The sequence below is a fragment of the Candoia aspera genome, chromosome 8 (assembly GCF_035149785.1).
Source record: "Candoia aspera isolate rCanAsp1 chromosome 8, rCanAsp1.hap2, whole genome shotgun sequence".
Taxonomy (NCBI): Eukaryota; Metazoa; Chordata; class Lepidosauria; order Squamata; family Boidae; genus Candoia; species Candoia aspera.
Window position 1 is genome coordinate 27,702,917 of NC_086160.1, and position 19,449 is coordinate 27,722,365.

At 36.0% G+C, this 19,449-nt stretch overlaps 1 protein-coding gene across 2 annotated transcripts in view; it reads left to right on the forward strand.

Moving 5' to 3' along the window:
* The window catches only part of HPGD (15-hydroxyprostaglandin dehydrogenase), a 37,285-nt gene extending 19,946 nt beyond the window's left edge, over positions 1 to 17,339 (forward strand). The window contains exons 3-7 of one of the 2 annotated variants that reach the window (XM_063309742.1): positions 3,034 to 3,140; positions 7,003 to 7,099; positions 13,568 to 13,644; positions 15,785 to 15,948; positions 17,183 to 17,339. In XM_063309742.1, the coding sequence (XP_063165812.1) occupies positions 3,034 to 3,140; positions 7,003 to 7,099; positions 13,568 to 13,644; positions 15,785 to 15,948; positions 17,183 to 17,288 (551 nt within the window). In that variant the 3' untranslated portion in view covers positions 17,289 to 17,339. The remainder of the gene's footprint in view (positions 1 to 3,033; positions 3,141 to 7,002; positions 7,100 to 13,567; positions 13,645 to 15,784; positions 15,949 to 17,182) is intronic. The other variant, XM_063309743.1, reaches the window with a different exon arrangement.
* Positions 17,340 to 19,449: the final 2,110 nt, after the last annotated feature.

Here is a 19,449-nt window from a genome sequence, read left to right on the forward strand (position 1 = left end):
AAGATTTGTGACCTTTGGGTCAAAGTGTGTGTGTGAAATTTAAAACTATTCAAATACACACTTTTATTTTCCAAATCTAATATTACTACAGACATTGAAATTTAAATTTCATCTTCTATTATATTCATACATAAGAAGATACCATTTCTTTCAAAGAAGTTATTTAGGGTTAAGTAGTTATAACATAAAAAAGTTTTATCTTCCCTTTTACTGTACATAACCATTTCTACCTGCTTCAAAACTACATCTGAACTTCCTCAAGTTTTAAAAATGATTTAAAGTATAATTTAAAGGCAGCTCTGTAAATGGTGGAGGAGGGGAAGAATCAGTTTTGCTGACAACTGTGTGGCTTGGTATGATCTTAAACCTATTACACTTAGCAATATCCACTGATTCAATGGGCTTTTCAGTGCTTAAGATCTTATTGCATAGGAATAATGTATTTCCAGAAAAACTGTTTAAAGCCAAGATGAAATAGGACAACAGTTGAAATACATTTAGCCAAGAGGCTTTCCTTGAACCATGTGGTCTGAATCTTCTTTTCAAGTTACAACTCTTATCACTTGTACTTCTTATCTTCCTAAAACACCTTTTTGAACAGTTTCCAGAGGAATAACTGTTAATCTGCTGCAGAAAAAAACAGAGACACTCTTTGGGTATACTTTGTACTGTAAAAATAGGAGTTTATTTTTATTGGCTTTACAAATATATTTGTGAAAACGGAAAAAAACATTTTAAAAAGTTTGTGAACAGACCTAATGAGCAGTTAAGATTAAATCCTGGGTTTACCACCATTCATCTTCACTGAGTGATCCTAATTTCAGCATTGTGAGATATGGATAAAAAATAATAACATCCATTTTCTGTACACAATCCATACTTTAATAATGCCTTAGTATACCCCTCTTTATTCATGGTTTTCTCAGTTAAATATTTGGAACATTGTCTCCTTCAGTTCCCATTCATCTTCAGCTCTTTCATCATTTTGGTTTCCCTTTTCTGACCTCTTTCACCTAAGTATTTTAGACAAGCAACTAACTAGGAATTGGTGGATCTGTCCAGCCAGGCTCTGTTCAGTTTTCATTTGTTCAGCTAAAGTTCACAGATGCATCTTCATACTTCCCCTAATATCCAGATGTTTATATGTATGTATTTTTTAAAGAGTAGTGAACTCTTGTGGATATTTTCTATAACTTAATTGTAGTTCATTTCAAACCAAATAATAAATTTCTGTGTCATGCCTAAAGAAGACAAGAACTACTGGCAGTGCCTGAAGTATGTTCATATTTGTGTGGAGGCATTTTAGTATTAGCATTTTCTAACATTCCTTTTCTCATGATTCTCAGCCTGGCATTTGTCCTTCCCCACCCCCCGCCCCCCAGCACTTGGACTATGAGTCAACATTTTCACTCAGCTTTTACTACTGTCCCCAACTCCTTCATCTGGTTAGTCACAAACAGTTAAGCCATGAACATTAGGCTTTCTCCCTCAAATGAAAGTCACACGATATAGGTTAATGCCCTTTCTGAATATATAGGAACTCCTCATCCTTTTTCCTTTTCCACCTTCAAACCAAACCTAGGGGGTAAATAAAATTCTTCTTCTCCACCAATTGTAAAAGATACTGGTGAGATTTCTCCCAAATGAACTCAGCAAGGTAACACTCAGTATTTACTGTAGTAAATAATAAAACATTTAATATGCTGTATTTAAATCCTATCACACTCTCTGAACACACTCAAACTAATCCCTTGTAGTCCCTGCATTCACTCTTGTACTTTACTCTTTGATACAGTCATAGTAACAGCATTCTTGTAATCATCAAATATACATGTAGATGCAGTCTTCACACTTAAGGAGTTTGCATAGCCACTCCTTACGCAAACCACATCCATATTTTAACATTTTTTCAGATGTCTGTTATACCTTCAGATTACCATTTTTCAACGTTTTCATGATTATGACACCATTTTCACTGACATTTTTTTCTTGAATGCTAACATTTATAACATTATCTTCTATTCCATTCTTCATTATATCACCAAATATCCCAGAGATATTTCTAAAATCCTACTCCTAGCATTTCCTCATTTCAGTTCATTCTTTTACTTCTTTCTTCCAAGTATCCTTTTTCATACTTTCCAGTAGCCCAACTGCATGTGTTATATTGTTACTTGAGTCTTTATAGGCTGTCTGAGATGTCTGACAGACTAATTTATGGGGCTGGAGGTTCTCCATCTTTGCCACACAAAAGTAGCTTGGATTAAGCTCCACTATATTCACTGGGGCTTATTTGTGGAGATATACACACATACACCTCACTCTATTTCTTTTTGGGCTAATCAACAGAACCACAGAAAAAGAGTGAGAAGTAGTAACTTAAGGTAATAAAAGGCAGGTGATAAGAGAAGAGAAAATGAACCCTAATTATACATAGTTTACACAAATATCATTCACTATACTTTTTCATAACTTTCTATCCTTGCAAACCATTTTTGCTTCAACCACATCTATTCATCAATGTGGATAGATAAAAGATTGCCTATAAATTAGGGTAACCATTCTATTGATAAAAGTTATAATACAAATCCAATATATATGATGAATGATTTGAAAAGCCATATCTATAACTGTATCACTGTCGATTAACTTTGTTAAAGCAAATTCATAGCTCTGATTGTATCATTGTCATCAATCATCAATCAATCATTATAAGAGAGCCAGTTTGGTCTAGTGGTTAAGGTGCTGGGCTAGAAACCAGGAGTCTGTGAGTTCTAGTCCCACCTTAGGCATGAAAGCCAGCTGGGTGACCTTGGGCCGGTCACTCTCTCTCAACCCAACTCACCTCACAGGATTGTTGCTGTGGAGAAAATAGGAGGAAGGAGTATTAGGTATGTTCACCACCTCGAATTATTTATAAAAATAATAAAGGTGGGATAAAAATTAAATAAGCAAACAAATAAATAAATAATGTGTGTTATTCCATGGAAATAAGGACAGTTTTCCTGTACTCCTCCCCAAATTTACTTATAGATGCATTTAAGAATACAATTCAACATTTTGGAAATCTGGATGTTCTGATTAATAACGCTGGAGTGAATGATGAAATGAACTGGGAAAACACAGTCCAAATCAACTTGGTAAGTTTAATACATACAGTATTTTTTTAAAAGAAGGGAGAAAAACATGAAGTATAGTTAAAAATATAGAGAAAGAATGTTATATTTGTTGGATTTTTTATTTACAAGTAATATAGAATTAATAATAAATATGCCATTTTTTCTTTAATTCAGCAGATGTTTCTTAAATAACTATTGATTTCATGTGTCTGGGAACTACCAAAGATTTTATATTGAGTCAAGCTTCTTGAACTCTTAGTTTTCATGTAGGAACTTGTTGAAAACTATTCTAGAGCTGTGTTATATAACAAATCTGATCACTTTTGTTTTATTGATATGAAAATATAATAAGTGTTGATATATCAATTCAACTTTATCTCACTAGGGGAAACAAATTAAAAAAACTTATTCAGGACATCTTGGGTCTTGCCTGTAAACCAACAAGCTCACATGGATCCCAGTATAAGCTCCTCAGCTTTTTCTATTTGTCTTTTTTGTTGTTGTTGTTGTTCCAAGTAGAAAAGACTGGATTTCTGAATGAGTAAAGCCAAGTATACCTTATTTCTCACTCCTGTACCTGGACAGGATGCCTTTGCAATTGTCATAAATCCATTTATTTCTGAATCACGTATTAAGCTTTGCTATGCTGGATAAAGAACAAATGGAAGGTAGTATAATACTCAGCAGAAATCACTAGCGCTGCATTTAACTTTGATGGGGAGTATGTGTATGAATGCCTTCGAGTCAGTCTTGATTGACAACTTGGCAACTGCCTGGACAAGTTCCTGCAGTTTTCTTGGCAAGATTTCAGAAGTGGCTTGCCATTACCTTCTTCCTACAACTGAGAGAGAATGATTGGCTCAAGGTCACCCAGCTGGCTTAGTGCCAAAGGCAGGACTAGCATTCAGGGTCTCCTGGTTTCCAGCCTGACACCTTAACCACTACACCAAACTGGCTCTCAAGTTTTATAATTATACAAGATTTATACAGTAACTATGCAATTTTATCCACAGATTAATTAAACATAAAAAAATAAAATAAATTTTATGATTAAAATAGAATCTATTCATCTGGATTCTAATCAAAAGCATTCATGCTGAGCTCATACTTGCTTTAGACTAATATGTGAGTTCTTTAAAAAGGTATAACTAATGATAAAATATTTCTAGAACAGTACTGTTGGTGCCAACCTGGCATTTATTTTTGCTTTTTTAAAAATACCTGATTGCAGCTAGAAGGCTTTTTTCCCCCAAGATCTAGTTATGATGAATGTTTAAAATCTTCCTTCCAAGTCCAGTATAAATTTTCCTCCTCTTTTGTATAAATATATACCAAAAAAACCTTCAAGGTTTAAATAATACAATTAAGGTAACATTAGATAGACGCCAACTGATATTGGCTAGAAATAAATAATTTTACCAAGAATATCTGATCATGTTTTTTATTTTATTTAGGCATGGAAGGAGGGTACAAGAAGCAAGCAGGATATAAGTGTTTTCTGGAGCCTCTGGATCTTGTCGTATCACTTCCACTCGCTTCTTGTCACTATACCCCATCTATCTTCCGTCTTCTTTATTGACAATTTCTAGTCCTATACACTTGTTTATTTCCTCACATTTATCATACTGTGAACACAAATATGCAATCAAAATGATACTTCTTTAAAACAAAATATGCTATAAGTTTTTCCAGTTTTTACTGACAATGTGAGTTACGTATATTTTTAAAATAAAAGCCTATAACAAGAGTTACACAATAGAGCTTCATTAAAAAGCAAGAATGGTTAACCTAATCATTAAAAATACTGAAAGCACAGACCCAGTTTGGTATTTAAGTCTGGTAGAACTTTTCTGGAAATATATGTATTATTTTCATGAAAATGACCTAACATAATTTGCTTTATGTATGGAGAAAACCAACAAGGAAATAATCATGTATCATTTCTGAAGCTAGCATGTTTCAGTATGAATATTTATTTTTATCTATTACACAAGTATCCTGTCTTTTCTCTGAAAATTTTATCTTCAGTCAACATCCTTATGTAGTCAGCCAGTAATTCTGTGCACAAATAAGGATTTGTATCTAAACCTCCCCTTTCCAAGTCAAAGACCTCAAGTGTTATACCACCGCAGCATACTACTATTTTCAAAATAGTGCTAACATGTTTACTGATGGAAATATATTCCAACATTTCTCCATCAAACATCAAAAATGCATTTTAATTTATCTTACTAAAAATATATAGAAAGAAGATTCCCTTCATAATGATGAATATAATAGTTAAGGTTTAATTCATTTGTACATCAACTGCATAGTAGAAACAATGGTAGAAATTAGAAAGAAGTGGCCATCAAACTGATGCAGATTAAATTACTCCAAACAACATTTATAAAATGTTATAAAATTTACTTACACTAAACTGTAGTCAAATTTAAATGTATTAATAATTATGCAGCTATTTATTATTTATCTCCTGAGTAATATATGACGATTTATCTATTTATGCCTGTGTGTGTGTTTACTGTATATCTCTGTCTCTATCTCTATCTCATTGTAACCCACCCAGAGTCCATCCTTTGGGGGGAGATGGGTGGTGATAAATTTGGTAAAATAAATAAATATCTCTATCTCTATATGCAATATTGCTACTCCAAGTACAAGTAATGAAATACTAATTTATTTCATGTCTATTTTCATGGAAAGAGAAGAATATAGCTATCTTATAACAAGTTAGCTTAGCACGTATGACTCTGAATGATAGCAGCCTTTAGATTTTCAGGCTTTTTTTTCACATCAGCTGATTGTAGATTCCTTTGAGCTAGGAATTCAGAATTAAACTAAGACAATCTGAATGCAATGCTTGTTTTCTTCTACTATAATATTATTGTCCCACAAAGATCTTTATTTTCAGGTTACTTAATTGTCTCCAGTGCTGACAGCTGAACTATATATTCTCCTCCCAATGCACACTCTTGCTTTTGCTTGCCTACTATTGCTCTTTCATTATGACAGGTTATAGTTGCATCAGATGGATTATCATATCCACTGAAAATAATTGGTGAGAGAGTATGATATTATTTGATGACTGACTACAAACAGTTCTTCCGTGACTATTGTCAATGTTAAGAACAAACTGGCCCAGAGCTAGTCATTACACCATCGATCTGGTTCAGGAACATCAGCAGAGGGAATAAAAAGTATTTTGTATTAACCCTTTTATGGATTAAGTAATTAATTCACCAAATAATGTACAAAACATTATACATTGAATAACCAACACTTTTAGAACAACTTCTTCAATACATGTTTGGTTTTACCTGCATCCCCATTTGATTTTTTTTTCTCTGTAATTTCCCCAATTATGAAACTGTTTAATTTTTATGATAACAAATGCTATAGCATAAAAGTGTTAATGTCTTCAAGACTACTTATGTTAATTACTGCACACAAGGAACCATTGTTTTAGATGAAAGAACAACATATGCTAAGAGATAGTGTGGAACTTTGACACACAGGGGAAATTGATAAAGAGTTTGAAAATCCTAAGCAATAACTACATGTGCCTTGGCATTTTGGCAAGGTGTGGAGTTCTTCCATGGTTAGTTGGCAGATATCAGAAATTCCTCTGGCATCTATTAAGCAATCAAGGAAAACTCAGACTCATATATGTATTAAACAGAAAATATATTACAAGATTGGAAGCAGATCAAAATAAAGATTCCAATTAGAATGAGAAGGAATGTTGGAATATATGGGCCACAAAAGAGAACCATTATAGAACCATTCTTAAAATTATTCAAGATGTACACTGAAAAAAGTTGTTTTTAAAAACATACATGAAAATGAAATATATGTGATAACTCTTTTGTATTTTCTACATCAGATTTCAGTGATTAGAGGAACATATATTGGATTAGAGTACATGAAAATCGAAAACGGTGGCAATGGAGGGGCTATTATTAATATAGCATCATTAGCAGGTAAAAATACTGTATGCTTTAATTTAAAGTGTATGTGCTTTCCCATAATATTTAATTCCCAAACAGTGTAAAATCTAGACCCCAAACCACTATAATCAATTCTTCCTCTTTTCTGATTCTCTTTTCTTACATAGCTTAGGCAGGCTGATAAGTTGTATCACCAGCCATCATGCATTTAACTGTCCCTTATTTGTGAAACTGTGAAGCACAGGGAAAAAGTATTTATTTATTTATTTGTTTGTTTGTTTATTTATTTTTCAAATTTCTGTCACTGCCCATCTCCCCCCAAAGGGGGACTCTTTGATTTGATCAGTCAGTATGCTGAAATATTTTGAGGAAAGCCTTATATCTAGCTTTGCCCAGAGATTTGCAGAGTGGGGTGGGGCAGGAAAAGGCTGTATGGTATGTAATCATAAATCCAAGATGTAACAACAAACCCGAAAGGCTGGGCTCTGTGTTCAAAGCACAGTCTTCCTACTGATCTCTCTCCATAATGACCAAAGCTAATACAAATACATTTAGCCCAGTCAGTAAAGGCAGGATCTCAAGCTGAGTGCCTAGATCCTGCTCCCTTATCCTCTCCTGCACTAGTTAATTTAACATTTTCTTACTCTTGGCCAAGTATTTCTTTCTCACTTATTAGTCCTTCTTTGTTTCTCTAAAACTTGACTTCTGTCAGACTTTAACAATATCTCTACCTTCAGCTGTTGGATCTTTTCTTTGCTACCATGATAAGGCATTTTATCCTTGCCAGGGCTGGATTTTTTATTTTATTTATTTATTTATTATTCAAATTTCTATTACCGCCCATCTCCCCCCAAGGATGGAGAATCTTACTCATGTCCAAAGATAATTGTTATCGAAAATATGCTTGTAAAAAAGAAGTTACAGCATTAATTATGAGATTAAATATATGATGTAGGAGAACATTTTAAAGCACTAAAAGGTTTTAGTGGTGAGGTACGCTGTTCTGATCACTTGATTTATACAGAACATCAAAGAAAAATTTGCTTCATATGGCTTTAAGAGAAGCATCCCTTTGAAACTGCTTTGTAGAGCAATCCCCCACCCCACATTTAATAATCAAATCAAATCAAAAACCTTTACAGTATTACAGCTTTTAGGCCAGAGAACACAACAATAAAAATACATAAACCTACAGTTAATAAAACTAAAAAGTAGAATAAAATGCAAGAAAATTACATAAAATAAATTAATAAAGTAACGATAATACAGATAGAAGTGGCCAACATTTGTACTAATCTTCAGTCATAGGCTGAAATGTTGACACAAAATTGGGCAAAATCAGGGAAGATATGTCAGGTCCTGGACTGAGAGAAGCAGTGAGAGATAAACCTTGTGCTCTCTACCAGGGAAGTTCTTCAAAATGGGATTGATATATGTTTCCCGAAATTGCCTGTAGAAAGAGCAACAAAAGAGTGTGAGGCTTAGGGATTCCACAGAGCCATCTCCACATGGGCATAAATACTGCTGAAAAGGAACGTAGGACTGTGGAGGGCAGTGCATCCATCCTAGCCAAGGTGAAGGCCCAATGAAATTTCAGAATTAGAACTGAGGAGAGTTAAGGCAATGGAACATACTATAACATGGCTATATTGCTTCACTTGGCCTCCCTTGTGAAGCCTCCTCCAAAAGTTCCAACAACCAAAAGAAAGAGCTGTGTTTGCACAGAAGTATTTTCTGGTTACTGAAACGAATTGTCAAAGGTTAAAGCCATTGCAAAGCACATCGTCAAGGCAATTTGTGTTACTTCTCTGCTTTCACTGTTGGAACTACTGGTTAATACTTGAGGCAATGCAAAGGACCTTATCAAAGTGAATCCAAACTGCTTCAAACAGATATAATGATATTTTTCCAGTACTTTGCCATCTGCACTGGCTTTCATTACATTTGTACATCCCATTCAAATTATTGCTTTTAATATTGAAAACTCTGAACAGTCCCCTCCTGTGTGCATTTACCTAGATCCTAAGTAAGGCCTCATCTAAGGCTTTTCTTCAGGTCCTACCACTAAATAAAAAGAAATAGGAAAAAAAGTGAAATGGGAAAAGTCCAGTTTTTTGAATGGAGACTCAAGTATCTTAGTTCTAAACCACATGAGATGCAGGGGATCTCTGGAAACCCTGAGGAGAGTGCTCTGTGATTTGCAGTTCATGGATTATCTATCTTAAGGAGTTCAGTTAGATAAACTATATTGTCAATCAATGTGCTAAACATATACCGTACATGAAAAACAAACTTATTCACAATAATAATTTCCCTCTTCCCCCAGTATTTGTGTGTGTGTATGCATGTGCATCAGGCAGAACCTGCTTGCAGACTTAGCTAACATTTGCAGATCTAGCTTATATTTGCACTAGACCCTTGAATTAATGCATCAGATGCAGTTTCTAGAACAGTATACCCTGCACGTAAAGATAGGTCCACAGGAGAGCCCTGGTTTTTCAGTTCTGTTGTATTTAGACAAATTGATGCTTGTCCTTTGTAGTTTACAGCTTTACCAGAGACATGTTTTTGTCACTTGGCTGAGCCAGTCAATCACATTTTACAGCTAGACAAAAGGTCCCTAATGAGTTCCCTTCTAGCAATCTTTAATTACAGAGATCCATGTCAAAATAGAGCAGGGCAACTCAACCTATATCCTATTGATCCCATCATGGTCTTGTCAGCCATAATTAACTGTCTTCTGTTTAATTTTGTATGATTGTTCAACACTCCAGGTTTTCTTACACAGAATGAGAGAGTAGATGTGACTTAAACATGCAGACCCACTGCCTTAAAATATGGACTGTCTGCTGCTCCCAACAGCACTAGATTGAGAACGCAGCAACTTCTCATGAATTTTATAGGCTAGATGAATCTCTTATTTTGCCTTGTATTTATCATTGCACTGTGTATTTCAGTGTTAAATAAAGAGGTCTTGTTGGATCTTCCCTTAAAGCTTAACTGGTAGTAGTTTCTCCTTTTCATATATATAGGTAGATGATTCATATAGTAAAAATTCAGTTATACACCAAAATTCTTGTATAGATTTCCATATTCAAGTTATGGAATCTCCCAGTTGTCTCAATGGTAGGTAAGCTATGCTTTGTTTCATAAATTTATAATCAGGTCCTAATCTTTTAGTGGTAGTTTAGCAGAACATAGAGTTTAATAAGAGAATACTATTATAACAGCCTTTTTTGAATGTCCAGCTTATGCACAAATTTCTGTTGGAGGGATGAGATTCTCTGACATTCATGTAGACTTAGACTGCTCACAAACTAATACCCATGCACCTGGAAGTAAGTCCTATTGAAGTCAATGGTATTTTATTTTGAGTGTACATGAATAAGATTCTGCTTTAGATATGAAGTGCAAACAGGGCTGAAAAACCTTACTTTTTTATCATTAAAAGTCACTTCCTGACTTTTGAACAAAGTATTATTTAAAGCTTGAGACTATGTGTCCATTAAAGATTATTATTTCCAGATCAAGTAAACAAGGGAAGTTATACTAGTAAAACAAAACCCTACATAAATGCTAAAAAACTAATAATACCAGCCATAGAGAAGTGAACAGGATGTGTTTTAGTCAAGTAATTCTAGATGAGAATCACAATCAACAAGTCAAGAAAAAAATATTAGGCTGCCCTGAAAGCTTTTAAGGATCAGGATATTTTTTGTCAATTCTCTTTTCCTTAAGGATAATTTTTAAGATGGTTCACTGTTCATTAGCCATATCCAGATGTGTGCTTTCTATGATAAAGACTTATAGAAAGCAAAATCCAGATACTTCAAGGGAGAACATTACTCTGTTGGTCAAACTTGAATAGTCCATTTCTGCTTAATGTTTTTGCTACCATAACACCATCACTTTTGTTATTCCTTAGTTAATACTCAGAGTTTCTGTATCTGAGTGGTTTGACAATCTGGTTAGCTTTCTTCTAAAACCTAAGTTCACAAAAAATAAAATACTCATATCATCATCATATATCAAAATCAGGGTTTTATGACCATTATATAGTAGAGAGAAAAGTACTAACATATAATTTATTTAAGGGGGGAAAAGAGAAATAGTACCAGTAAACAGGCCTGTTCAAGTATTTTATTTTTAGAAAAGGAGGCTAATGGCCAATTATCACTTTGCCAATTGATTGGAATGGATTTCCAATGAAAGCTTGAAAAGATAGCCACCAATGTCTGTATACCTATGCTTTTTCTATAATCTAGCTATCAACTGAGTAGACAACTTATTTAAAATGAGCAATGAATCAAGGAAATTTTTTTTAGGATGGACATTGTGTAACAATGAGATAAGTATTAAATAATGGTCAATTATACTATGATTCTTCAGGAAACCTGTCTGCTATGAATTAAAAGAACTTAAAAGAGCTACTGAACATAAAGTTTGGGGAAAATGTACATACATATTTTTAGGCAATAACTCTTACTTAACTCTTACTGGAAAGAAATTATCTTTTTTCTAGTCAGAGAGAAGGACTTCAGTGCTAAGGATTTCAAACAAAAGTCTTACAAGAACAGAGAACTATCATCGGGTGCTGAGTCTGAAGACTCTGAAAGACTTGGTCTTTCTCTGGGGTTTTCTGCAGAGTCAATCTAGCAATTAGCTGCTTGCTCTCTGATTCCAATATTAGGGGTCATCTCAGATTGTTTCCATGGAAAGGATATAGTAATTGTCTAGACAGCCTTGAGAGACATCACAGATTGATAAGATTATTGAGAGGTACCAGATTAGGACTCTACTGAAAGTTGAACATTTGGAATAAATGTACCGGATTACTATGGCAACAGTTTGCAGAACAACCTGTCACTGTTCTTTTGTTTTATTTTATGAAGAGTCTACATTCTCTCCATTGTTCATTGTTATAATAAGATTTCCTTAAACTCAACAACAACTTTATTTGTATCGGTAGTGCATTAGTGAGCAAACTTAACCTGAATCCTGAAATTTCTCAGACCCTTGCACATGTAAACCTTTTGATTTTGTCCTGTTGTGAGAATATGGCAATAGGAAAGGTAGCATAGAATTTAGCATAGCATAGCACAGCATAGCAAATTTAGCTGGACCGTTAAGGCCAAAATTCTGTCTGAGATAAAGTTGGTCAGAGCAGGGCTTTACAGGTTTGTTTGTTTATTTATTTATTTATCAAATTTTATCACTGCCCATCTTCCTCCCAGGGAGGTTGTAATATATTGTGCTTTAGAACAAGATACAATTAGAAAAAGGGATAAATTGGCAAGTGATAGCTCTGTTGTCTATTGGATGTATCAAAGAGGCAGACCTGAGAGATAAAAAAATGAAAATATTCCTCATTATAGCCAATGCATATATTACAAAGTCCAGTCATTAAAAATAAAGAGTTTCATCTAATTTTGTTAGCTAATAAAAAGTTGGCCTTATTGTTATTTGAAACACTTTTCATTTTATTTCCAGCGTACCAATGATTTTCCATTTAATGGCAAATGGTGGGGAATGTTTCAGGAATGGGAAATGTTTCAGCAGGATCAAAGCTTTTTAAAGTGTATTCTCTACAGATGTAGCTGGGATCAAGATAATTCAGGACAGATTTTACAAAAAGAAGCAGGAAGCTCTCATCTAACACTGACTGGTTTAAAACTGTCCAAATTTCTAGATCAAGGGAGCAAAATACACTTCCCAGTTGTGTGAATTAACATGTATGAATTGCCATGGTGGGGAAAATCTCTGTACAGATTTTCTTTATTTCATTTTCATTTTCTCACCCTATCTTTCTATTCTATTCTATCTATTTCTGTGGTTTTGCATCACACAAGATTAGCATTATTTTGATTGCTTTTGTACCGTAATACTGTTCTGCTACTCACTGAAGTTTTTAGCGCTGTTTTATACAGACTAATCAGTTAGAATCAGACACCCATACCCTATGGTTCAACTAGAATTAACACAAGCAGAAGACACTATCTTGTGTACTTCTACAGTACCTATTAATGAGCTTCTGGAAAAATAATTATTGTGAGATAAAAGTAGAATAATAGCCTTATAGCTGCTTCTCTCCTCCACTTGTTCTCACGTGAATGATATTGTTTTGAAACGTTCATTTTAATTGCTTTTTTGAGTGATCATAAAATAGGAAAAACAAATAAGAAGTGGTAATAACAATGGCTGTGGAGCTTCAGGTTCAGTCTCCAAAAGGCGTTGGAAAAATTCACCTACTTTAAATATTGCAGACAAGTGTTAACATTCCTGCTCCTATGTACTCTGAAACACTTTTTGGAGATCAAATCCAAAGTGCTGAAGAATGCTAACTTTAACAAAAATGAACCATCTTTTGACCCTCTTCTATAATTACTTGGAATAATATTATAAAGAAACTATATAGTTTCACACGTTAAATTTTTTTACAGGTAATTATAATATTAAAGTTCTTATTAATATCCCTGAACATTTTTCTTTTTACTATTAAAGGACTATGGCCGGTTGCATACCAACCAGTGTATTCTGCTTCAAAGCATGGGGTAATTGGATTTACACGTTCAGTGGCTGTGAGTATAACCAGTGAAAAAAAAACTTGTTTTCTTTTTGATAAGCCCACCTTCCCATTTCCTTCATATGTATGTATGTACGTATGTACCAGGGCCCGAAGGAGGAACTAGAGAGGATGTGGAAAGTGAAGGCCAAAGTGGTCCCAGTGGTGGTAGGAGCACTTGGGGCTATGACTCCTAAGCTGGGAGAATGGCTCCAATAGGAACCAGGAACAACATCAGAGCTCCCTGTCCAGAAGAGTAAAGTGCTAGGAACAGCTAAGATACTGTGCAGAACCCTCAAACTCCCAGGCCCCTGGTAGAGGACCCAAGGTTGAGGAAGACACATACCACCCATAGGGGTAAGAAGTGAATTTATATATGTTCCTAATTCTTCAGATTTGATTAACTGAAGGTTCTCTGGGGTTCTCCTTAAAATGAAATCAGTGCTAAGAAAAACTTCTGATTTGGCAGGAACATAACTCAAAGGTGATGGACTTATTCCAGCTCAAAAAGAAATATTTTTTTTGTGACAACATATAGAGAGTGAACAAAGAGTGCAAAAAAACAAAAAAAAGAAGTAGGATTATATCAACAGGCAATGCTAGACTAATAGTCCATTGCAAATAGGCAAAAAATTGAAGTAGTAACAGACCTTATCTTCCTAGGCTAAAACATGTACAAGGATGATAACTGCAGCCATGAAATAAAAAGATGTGTATTATTTAGAAGAAAGGCTGTGAGAGATCTATGAGAGATCTAAACAAAATATTAAGGTGTAAGGACATCATGGGACGCGGTGGCGCTGCGGGTTAAACCGCTGAGCTGTCGATCGGAAGGTCGGCAGTTCGAAACCGCGCGGCGGGGTGAGCTCCCGTTGCTCGTCCCAGCTTCTGCACACCAAGCAGTTCGAAAACATGCAAATGTGAGTAGATTAATTGGTACCACTTCGGCGGGAAGGTAACGGCGTTCCGTGAGTCATACTGGCCACATGACCCGGAAGTGTCCTATGGACAACGCCGGCTCCAAGGCTTTGAAACGGAGATGAGCACCGCCCCCTAGAGTCGGACTCGACTGGACTTTACGTCAAGGGAAACCTTTACCTTTACCTTTAAGGACATCATACTGACAATAAAGGCCATGGTTTCCTAGTTGTAACAAGTGTCTGTGTAAGCTGGATCCTCAGAAAGACTGGGGAAAAAAAACCTGATGCCTTTGAAATGTTGAGATTACCCTGGACCACAAGAAAAAACAAATCTTCAGTATTTGATGATGTAAAACCAGACTGCTTACTGGAAGCTAAGGGTTAACTATTTTATACATATAATATAAAGGCAAGAATCAATGTAAACTGATGTATCTTCACCTTAGGTAAAGGTAAAGGTTTCCCTTGACATTAAGTCCAGTCGTGTCCGACTCTAGGGGGCGGTGCTCATCTCCGTTTCTAAGCCTTGGAGCCGGCGTTGTCCATAGACACTTCCGGGTCATGTGGCCAGCATGACGACACGGAACGCCGTTACCTTCCCGCCGAAGCGGTACCTATTGATCTACTCACATTGGCATGTTTTCGAACTGCTAGGTGAGCAGGAGCTGGGACGAGCAATGGGAGCTCACCCCGCCGCGCGGTTTCGAACCGCCGACCTTCCGATCGGCAGCTCAGCGGTTTAACCCGCAGCGCCACCACGTCCCACATCTTCACCTTATGTTTGCAAAAATTGAAGGCAATTGAAAAAAAGGCTGGCAGAAGACTATGTAGTTAAATATAATCACTGATGACAAGAACTCAAAGAAGCAGTTACTGATAGACCGTCATGGAGAAATGAGGTCCACTGGATCACAAAGACTCAGGAGTGACTGAAAGACCAAACAGTAACAACCCAAAAATATAAATGATAAAAAGAGAAAGTATTATCATTTTTAATATTGATTGAATGAAACAGTATTTATAAGTGCACTAGACAATTCTTATAAGAAGCTGTTTTGTATTTTTACTTGTTCTTCTGATATTGCCTACTTTGCTCAGCATGGTTACCAGCATGGTTACTTAATGTTACTTTGAATTAAAGATGCCAAAGATAGAACATGATATTTTTTTCCATGTAAAGAATGTTTTCTTACCATATCTCAACAATAGCATATAATATACTTTCCTGTTTTGCAGCTGGCTGCTACAGCAAAAAATTATGGTGTGCGAATAAATGCTATCTGTCCTGGTTTTGTCAACACACCAATTCTTCAGACAGCTTTCAAGGAAGAAAATATGGGTTTATATTATTCATTCGAAGAAGAAATCAAAGAGAAGATGGAATACTATGGAATTTTGGAGTGAGTAAAAATCATGCAGTTCTACTTAATGTCTTAGCTCAATGAGAATTATATACTCCCATATTGCTCCCAAGAAAACTACATGGACATATCCATATAGTCACAGGGTATCTAAACTGATTCAAAGGAATCTTTATTTTATACTCCTGCTTGACTGTCTCTAAGCATGTACATGCATGACAGGGTCTTTTCAAAGCATCAGAACCAGTACCTGGGATCATACAGATCATAGCTTTATTAAAGGTCTTTGCATTCACCTGCCAGTTATTAAATCATTGTCTACAAGATACAAACCAGATTCAAAAAACAAACTTTTTTGTCTTTGCTTATTTAGCTTAGTATTTTGTGCGAGCCCTGCTCTTGTCTTTTCTACACTAGTTTTTTACTGGAATGTGCTTGGTTCAAATGGTATTTTCAATTTTTATTTTCAAACTCTTCATTTGAAAAGTATCATATTTTTTAAAAAGTATATGGGGGATTTAATGGAAATAAGGAACTTAAGCTTGGAATACATCTTTAAGGAAAATTGCAGATCAGATTAAGTGATTGCAGCTTCAGATCACTCCTCCATGAAAGGTTACATACGTGGCAGGTAGTGGCTTTGACAAATCTTTGAATAGTAGTACACTTAGCATTACCTCTAATTATGGTTGAACAGCCACAATGGCCCAAGGAGCAAAAAGTACATATTAAGTAACCCAAGATTGCTTAACCCAAGGTTACTTTACCTAACATCTTATATTTTGCAAGCTTAGCTAGAGTTAAGGAATCCACAGGCTCACATCACATATACAGATGGGAAAAGTTGGAGTCCTAAAATAGTCACACAAGTTTTCTGGTACTATCCAATATCATCTAGTCTCTACAACACCTTGAATGGGATTTTACATAATTGGTTCAGAAGACTGAACGAGGTATTCATAAGCTTTATACCTGACTTTTATTTCAACTTTTGCAAGATCCCAGAGACACACCTCAGGATATTTCAGCTAGCGTTAAAACCACTGTATGATCTGTGATGTAAACTGTTTGTTATCATACTGATGGGAAAATGAAAGAAATAAATTAGATCAAACTATTATTTACCTGACTGGCCCTCAAGTACATTAATCCTTGCACAAGATTGAAATTCATTTCTGTTTCTTTTTTCTTTTAATAGTTTAGGAAGTATGAAAGAACTTCTAATATTTTTAATCAGCCTTGTCTAATTCATGTCATATGAATTTATTTGTAGCCCATCACTAATTGCTGAAGGACTGATAAAATTTCTTGAAGATGATTCATTAAATGGAGAAGTTATGAAGATTACAAAAAAAGGGATTCATTTTCATGAGTATTGACCACTACCATAAAAATAAAGCTTACTATTTTTTTCTTGGAATAGTTCATAATATGTGCTTCCCTTGCTGTTGTTGTTGTTTATTCATTTAGTCACCTCTGACTCTTCATGACTTCATGGACTAGCCCACGCCAGAGCTTCCTGTCGGTCGTCAACACCCCCAGCTCCCCCAGGGATGAGTCCGTCACCTCTAGAATATCATCCATCCACCTTGCCCTTGGTCGGCCCGTCTTCCTTTTGCCCTCCACTCTCCCTAGCATCAGCAACTTCTCCAGGGTGTCCTGTCTTCTCATTATGTGGCCAAAGTATTTCAGTTTTGCCTTTAATATCATTCCCTCAAGTGAGCAGTCTGGCTTTATTTCCTGGAGGATGGACTGGTTTGATCTTCTTGCAGTCCAAGGCACTCTCAGAATTTTCCTCCAACACCACAGTTCAAAAGCATCTATCTTCCTTCTCTCAGCCTTCCTTCTGGTCCAGCCCTCGCAGCCATATGTTACTACGGGGAACACCATTGCTTTAACTATGCGGACCTTTGTTGTCAGTGTGATGACTCTGCTCTTAACTATGTTATCAAGATTTGTCATTGCTCTTCTCCCAAGGATTAAGTGTCTTCTGATTTCCTGACTGCAGTAAGCATCTGCAGTAATCTTTGCACCTAGAAATACAAAGTCTTTCACTGCTTCTACATTTTCTCCCTCTATTTGCCAGTTATCAATCAAGCTGGTTGCCATAATCTTGGTTCTTTTGAGGTTTAGCTGCAAGCCAGCTTTTGCACTTTCTTCTTTCACCTTCATCATAAGGCTCCTCAGTTCCTCTTTGCTTTCAGCCATCAAAGTGGTATCATCTGCATATCTGAGATTGTTAATGTTTCTTCCAGCGATTTTAACTCTAGCCTTGGATTCCTCAAGCCCAGCATGTCGCATGATGTGTTCTTCATACAAGTTGAATAGGTAGGGTGAGAGTATACAGCCCTGCCCTACTCCCTTCCCAATCTTAAACAAGTCTGTTGTTCCATGGTCTGCTCTTACTGTTGCTACTTGGTCATTATACAGATTCCTCAGGAGGCAGATAAGATGACTTGGTATCCCCATACCACTAAGAACTTGCCACAATTTGTTATGGTCCACATAGTCAAAGGCTTTAGAATAGTCAATAAAACACAAATAGATGTTTTTCTGAAACTCCCTGCCTTTTTCCATTATCCAGTGGATATTGGCAACTTGGTCCCTAGTTCCTCTGCCTTTTCTAAACCCAGCTTGTACATCCGACAATTCTCGCTCCATAAATTGCTGAAGTCTACCTTGCAGGATATTGAGCATTACCTTACTGGCATGTGAAATGAGTGCCACTGTTCGATAGTTTGAACATTCTTTAGTGTTTCCCTTTTTTGGTATGGGGATATAAGTTGATTTTTTTCCAATCTGATGGCCATTCTTGTGTTTTCCAAATTTGCTGGCATATAGCAAGCATTACCTTGACAGCATCATCTCGCAAGATTTTGAACAGTTCAGCTGGGATACCGTCATTTCCTGCTGCCTTGTTATTAGCAATGCTTCTTAAGGCACATTCAACCTCACTCTTCAGGATGTCTGGCTCTAGCTCACTGACCACACCATCAAAGCTATCCCTGATATTGTTATCCTTCCTATACAGGTCTTCTGTATGTTCTTGCCACCTTTTCTTGATCTCTTCTTCTTCTGTTAGGTCCTTGCCATCTTTGTTTTTGATCATACCCATTTTTGCCTGGAATTTCTCTTCTAGCTAACCTCTGGAAAGTTGCATTTAATTGGGCATATCTCCCCCTATGTCATGTTCATCGTTCCAATGATTTGTATACATCGTAACATTTCACATGTCATGTTTCTGATCCATGTCTATCACCTGCGGGGTGGGGAATTCCAGCCCTGCCGGGCTGTTATCTTTCTGTTACCATGAAGGAATGTGTGTTTGGGTTATGACATGTATTCAAGGTTACTTTCCCAGGCAGATGTGTGACGCTTGCCAAGGCTGGGAGGGGGTGGTTGCGATGTTGGGGTGGGGGGCGGGATCGGCTTGGAGGCGAGGGTTTTTAGTTTGTATTTGGCGCGCTTTTGCTTATTCTCAGCTTTCTTCGTATTTGCATACTATCCTTTCAATAAATCAGTTTTATTCACTAAACTCTG